Below are 5,565 nucleotides of genomic sequence, written 5' to 3'. Positions count from 1 at the left end.
CGGCTGAACGTCGCTCTCATCCAAGTTCGTCCTGAGCAGCCGCACGCCGCAGTTAATGTCAAACCCCACACCGCCTGCAGGGGGCGACAGAGAGCCACTTTATTATATTAATAACATGTTAGCATCATTAATGTCAAACCCCACACCGCCTGCAGGGGGCGACAGAGAGACACCTTATTATATTAATAACATGTTAGTATCATTAATGAAGAACCCCACAGCGCCTGTAGGGGGCGACAGAGAACCACTTTATTATATTGATAACATGTTAGTATCATTAATGTCAAACCCCACAGCGCCTGCAGGGGGCGACAGAGAGCCACTTTATTATATTAATAACATGTTAGCATCATTAATGAAGAACCCCACAGCGCCTGTAGGGGGCGTCAGAGAGACCATTTATTATGTATTATAAATGATGAAAAACATACTGATTTATGAGAAAATATTTAAAACTTCTCAGAGATTAAAGTCCCCGATTTACGAGCAAATTAATCGTAAATTGTTTCAGAAATTTGCAACAAAAAAATCCGTTATTTTGTGATTTTTTTCATGGAATATTCCACTCTTCTTTTTATGTATTTACTTATATACCTACGATAGCCCTAGCACGGCGTAATGAGTTACTGTCCACCTTTCTACCTGTTTATTATATTAATAATGTGCTAGCATCATTAATGAAGAACCCCACGCCGCCTGCAGGGGGCGACAAAGAGCCCCTTTATTAAATGAATACTGTGTTAGCATCGTTTAGAGCTGCAGAATGAACAGGTCTGCACTAGAGAGATATATAAGTATACAATAATAATATTCCAAGTAAAACTCAGAATTTATGGCATAAAATTAAGGTTAAAAAATTGCAAAACAATTTTAGATTTGTTTTGCTTGTAAATCTGGGACTTTAATCTTCTGAGAGTGTTTAAATATTTCTCGTAAATCAGTATGTTTTTCATCATTTTAATCTAAAAGAAAACACATTTGTGAATTTAGTCTCTGAGAATATTTGATATTTTTAAGTCTGTTTTTCTTTGTACGTTTATTATTTTTATCTCGGAGGATATCAAAGTTTTTTTCTCGTGAATTTATGAAGGGTATCTTGGATTTTCTACATGTTTTTTCATCGTTGTACGAGTATAAAATCACATAACATCATATAAGTAAAGTTATAAAAGCGTGTTTACCTGGAGAAACCACGGAGTTGGGGTCGTTCATATCGAAGGCCGCCATGTTTCCGATCGCAAACCCGTATCCAGAGTGAACGTCCGGGAGACCGATGGACCTCTGAGGGCGAAATAAACAACGTACAATTCAGTGTGAAGCTTTAACGGTCCTATATATCTAATATCTTTAATATGTATATAAGCATTACATTAATGTACACAATATCTGTTTGTTTTTTTATTATTACTGCACATATTTTATTTTATTCTATTGCATTGTAAATACTGCTATATTTTTTTGTATTTTTAATGTTATTATAGTTTTCTTATAATAGTTCTCTATCTGTGTTTTTTTATTGTTGTTTTACTTTTATGTCTGCACCACGACACCAAGTCAAATTCCTCGTACGTGTCAACCTACCTGGAGATAAACCTGATTCTGATATGTTCATTTAATTCATTTCTTATTTTAAAAGTTACTTAAAGGTGGGTTAGGTAATTCTGGAGAAACCAGCTCGAGTGCGCTAGAATTTGAAAATACACAACCGGAAGAAATCTGCCTCTTCCTCACAGAGCCCCTCCTCCAACACACACGAACGCGCACATGACCAATGAGGGCAGAGATCAGTTTGTGCACAGATGGAAGGCTGACAGGCAGGTAGGCCATCCAGTTACTTTAGCCGGCTCAGATGATTGGTTGTGCTTTTTACAGCACTACAGCTTCCACTGATGATATTTTTTATGGATTTTTTGTCAAAGCTCTTCAGATATTCATTGCTATCGGGATGTTAAGAGCATCCCATGGAATATAACAAGAGTTTCTGAAGTGAATTACCTACCCCACCTTTAACTGTAAATAATTGTATTAATCTCTAATCTGTGTGAATCTGTGCCGTTTTTCATCCTTATCCTGTTGCTGTTTAAACGACTGAATTTCCCCACAGGGATTAATAAAGTTCCATCTTATCTTATCTTAAATCCTCCAATTCATCTCGTTAAGACGATACTCACGTGTACGATGCCGGGCAGCGCCGCCACGTTCCCGATCTGCTTCATGGCGGGGAGGAACCCTCCGAAACCTGAAGAGCAGAAGCAATAAATACATTTAAAGTTCAAGTTCATCTCTGCTGTGATGGAATAGCTCAATGTGTGAGGTGAACCGCAGCTGACCTCCTCCTTTACAGGCGTTACGAAGCTCCTCGAACATCAGCTTCTCCAGAGGCTCGTTCACGTAGAAGTTCCCCTCGACCTGACGCAAAAACAATCAAAACAATTCATTCAAATACAACGGTAACATGCTATTTTCATGGTTACTATATAATACGTGGAAGCTGAAGAAGACTGGCTGCAGATGGTGTTTTAAATATGCACTGTTGGTTTAATTGATATTAATTATTCTAAAAGCTGCATTCTTTTAGGAAAAAGTGGCAAAACAAATCAGTTTTCAGCCAAATAAAGATGGAAATGTGTTGCTTTTCTTTGTTATATTTAGGTGTATATATATATATATATATCAAAGACTGACAAAACCTTACGTTTATTGTGCTATAATCTACTTATTGTTACTGTATAGTGTTATAAATATACATTTTGATGGTCTTGGAAATATTATGCCATGTTATTTTATTAGTGACATATGCAATTTAACATGGTTAATTAAATACCGTTTAACTATTATGTAGGGTGCATATGAAGTCAATAAATAGATTATATTTTTAACATTTCCACATGTTCACTGATTATTTATTAGGACACACCCTTTAACAGCTACGTTATTAGTCATATTAAAGCTAATATTTGCACAACTGAGCTTCGTCAGCAGGTTTTAACTTTAAAGTGGAGCTGATTTCAGGGGGTACTTTCACTGATTATTGTGCCTACATTATCACAAGTATTATGGTATGTTTATAGGCGTTTATCTGCAGGTTAAAGTCTACAGAAAATGTGCTAACTGCCTGTATACATAACTGAGAGCTAACATGCTAACAGCTAAAAGTGTGTCTTACTTGCATGTTGGGAACAAAACCCTTTTTAATCCTCCAGGTGTTCTTCCCGATCTTGTCCAGGAACTGCAGCTCATCGTTATAACTGCGACTCATTGTTGTGGGGAGAATATATTAGATGTTTAAAGAGTTTAAATCTATTTTTATGCTGCGTTTCACCGGTTTGTTTAACGCCAAGTGTCAGTAGTCACTGAGGTACGGCAGCTCGGAAGCTATTTAAAGAAAACGCGTTTGGTTCTTTGGCATGACGCATGACATTTCTACTTAAAAAGCACATGAATTGTGGATTTTTTGTTTAAATTGAACACTCAATAGTATAAGATATTATTTTATAAGTATTGAACTCGGGAGGCAGTGCGTTGTAGTTAACAACGTATCTACTCGCTTTCCGTAGTTGTAGTCAAATAAATCGTAGTATTCGAGACTTCGAGTACAAGCGGATGTTCGACTACTAGCCTTCAAAACAAAAGCTTGCTATCAGTTTTTGATCTTTCTTTTTCTTTTATTTAACTCATTTGAAGAAGTGTGTGTTATACTTATTTAACAAAAATAGTTATCTACTATATACTGAAAATATGAGATAAATTAAGCGTTTTTATTACCTTTGGGTTTGACACAAGGGTTGTATTTTGAAATTCCCTTGTTTATGTGGCATGACGCATTACATTATTTAACTCTTTATGTAAAGTAAAAGCTTTTATAATGTTTAAGATATTGTTGAAACTGTCTAATTTAGTGGATTTTAAATAAGTGATGTTAAAAACTGTTATTATGTTGTCTAGAAGCGGCGTGTTGTATGAAGAGCGATTCTGCCCGCTTGCCGTAGTTTTAGTCAAACAAGCTGTAGTGGAGAGAAGCTTCAAGTACAAGCTTCAGAAAAAAAAACTCGCAATAACTTTTTGTTCTTTCATTTCCATAAATTAACACATTTAAAGACATTTATGTTACAATAATATATTAAAGAAAACATTCATAAATAATATGTGATCAATTTAGTGGTTTTACTATTTTTATTTGGGATACAATTCTAACATTGCTTTTACTTTGAAATTCCCAACCGGAACCTCTGTGTGTTCAGCTGTATTTGTTTGAAGCTGTTTGTTTACAGGTCCGATTTATCGGAGAAATGTCCTAAAACAAGTTGGATTGAATCACTTTAATTCATCATGTAAGTATTTTACAGCTTTGGCAGCTTTTATAAACATAATGTCGTTTACATAAGTTAACTAACTAGCCTGGTATTCAGTTAGTTAGCTAGTAAAGCTTCACTGTTACGCAGCAACTTTAAAAACGTTAGCGTTTTAGGAGAAACGAAAACGATACTTCGCATTTTCTCTTCTTAAATAACAAGTCAGATTTGATGGAAAACGAAATATGTAATTAATTCTCCTTAAATAGCAAGCCATACTTTATAACAAACGTCTGCTTTAATCCATGAATTGATGCCTGTTTTATTTCTATTGTATTTTTGCATTAATGTGTTGTAGTTTTTCAAACGTTATGTTGCTAAGGTTCATTAACGGATTATTACATGTTATTAAATTAATTTAAATCTGTTTTTTTGCGCCTAATTATTACATTTAGTCTGATTTAAAATAATAAACAGGACTTAAAACAGCATTAATGACTCATCAAAAAATGTAAAAGTGGATATTTAATTCATTCTTATTAAATAACAAACTAGATATTATAACACACTTCTGATATATTGATTGCATTTGTGCCCATTTTATTTGAATTTTTTTGTATTAATGTGTTGTTGTTATTTGTCCTGTGTGGTTTTCCAAAGTGTAGCTTCCTATTGTTCATTAACTGAATATTAAAGGGGACCTATTCTGCAAAATCCTCTTCTTCATGTATCTTCTCCATCAACATGTGTCCCCTCTTCTCCATGTCTCTTCTACATCAACATGTGTCCCCTCTTCTTCATGTCTCTTCTACATCAACATGTGTCCCCTCTTCTCCATGTCTCTTCTAAATCAACATGTGTCCCCTCTTCTTCATGTCTCTTCTTCATCAACATGTGTCCCCTCTTCTCCATGTCTCTTCTACATCAACATGTGTCCCCTCTTCTCCATGTCTCTTCTACATCAACATGTGTCCCCTCTTCTTCATGTCTCTTCTACATCAACATGTGTCCCCTCTTCTTCATGTCTCTTCTACATCAACATGTGTCCCCTCTTCTTCATGTCTCTTCTACATCAACATGTGTCCCCTCTTCTTCATGTCTCTTCTACATCAACATGTGTCCCCTCTTCTCCATGTCTCTTCTACATCAACATGTGTCCCCTCTTCTTCATGTCTCTTCTACATCAACATGTGTCCCCTCTTCTCCATGTCTCTTCTACATCAACATGTCCCCTCTTCTTCATGTCTCTTCTACATCAACATGTGTCCTGGAA

General features: G+C 35.6%; 1 protein-coding gene across 1 annotated transcript; it reads right to left on the bottom strand.

Moving 5' to 3' along the window:
* Positions 1 to 5: 5 nt before the first annotated feature.
* On the bottom strand, positions 6 to 3,384 carry LOC104947156 (tRNA-splicing ligase RtcB homolog; the record flags this gene model as incomplete). The annotated part of the gene is made up of 5 exons (XM_010773117.1): positions 3,167 to 3,384; positions 2,331 to 2,409; positions 2,172 to 2,239; positions 1,182 to 1,281; positions 6 to 74 (listed from the first exon to the last, which is right to left on the bottom strand). Coding segments are annotated over exons 1-5 (409 nt in total), but the record flags the coding sequence as incomplete, so codon positions are not given.
* Positions 3,385 to 5,565: the final 2,181 nt, after the last annotated feature.

This window comes from Notothenia coriiceps, unplaced genomic scaffold, assembly GCF_000735185.1.
Source record: "Notothenia coriiceps isolate Sejong01 unplaced genomic scaffold, NC01 NC01_scaffold00012082, whole genome shotgun sequence".
Classification (NCBI taxonomy): Eukaryota; Metazoa; Chordata; class Actinopteri; order Perciformes; family Nototheniidae; genus Notothenia; species Notothenia coriiceps.
The sequence above is the reverse complement of the archived record's forward strand: the minus strand, read 5'-3'. Positions and strand labels throughout refer to the sequence as shown.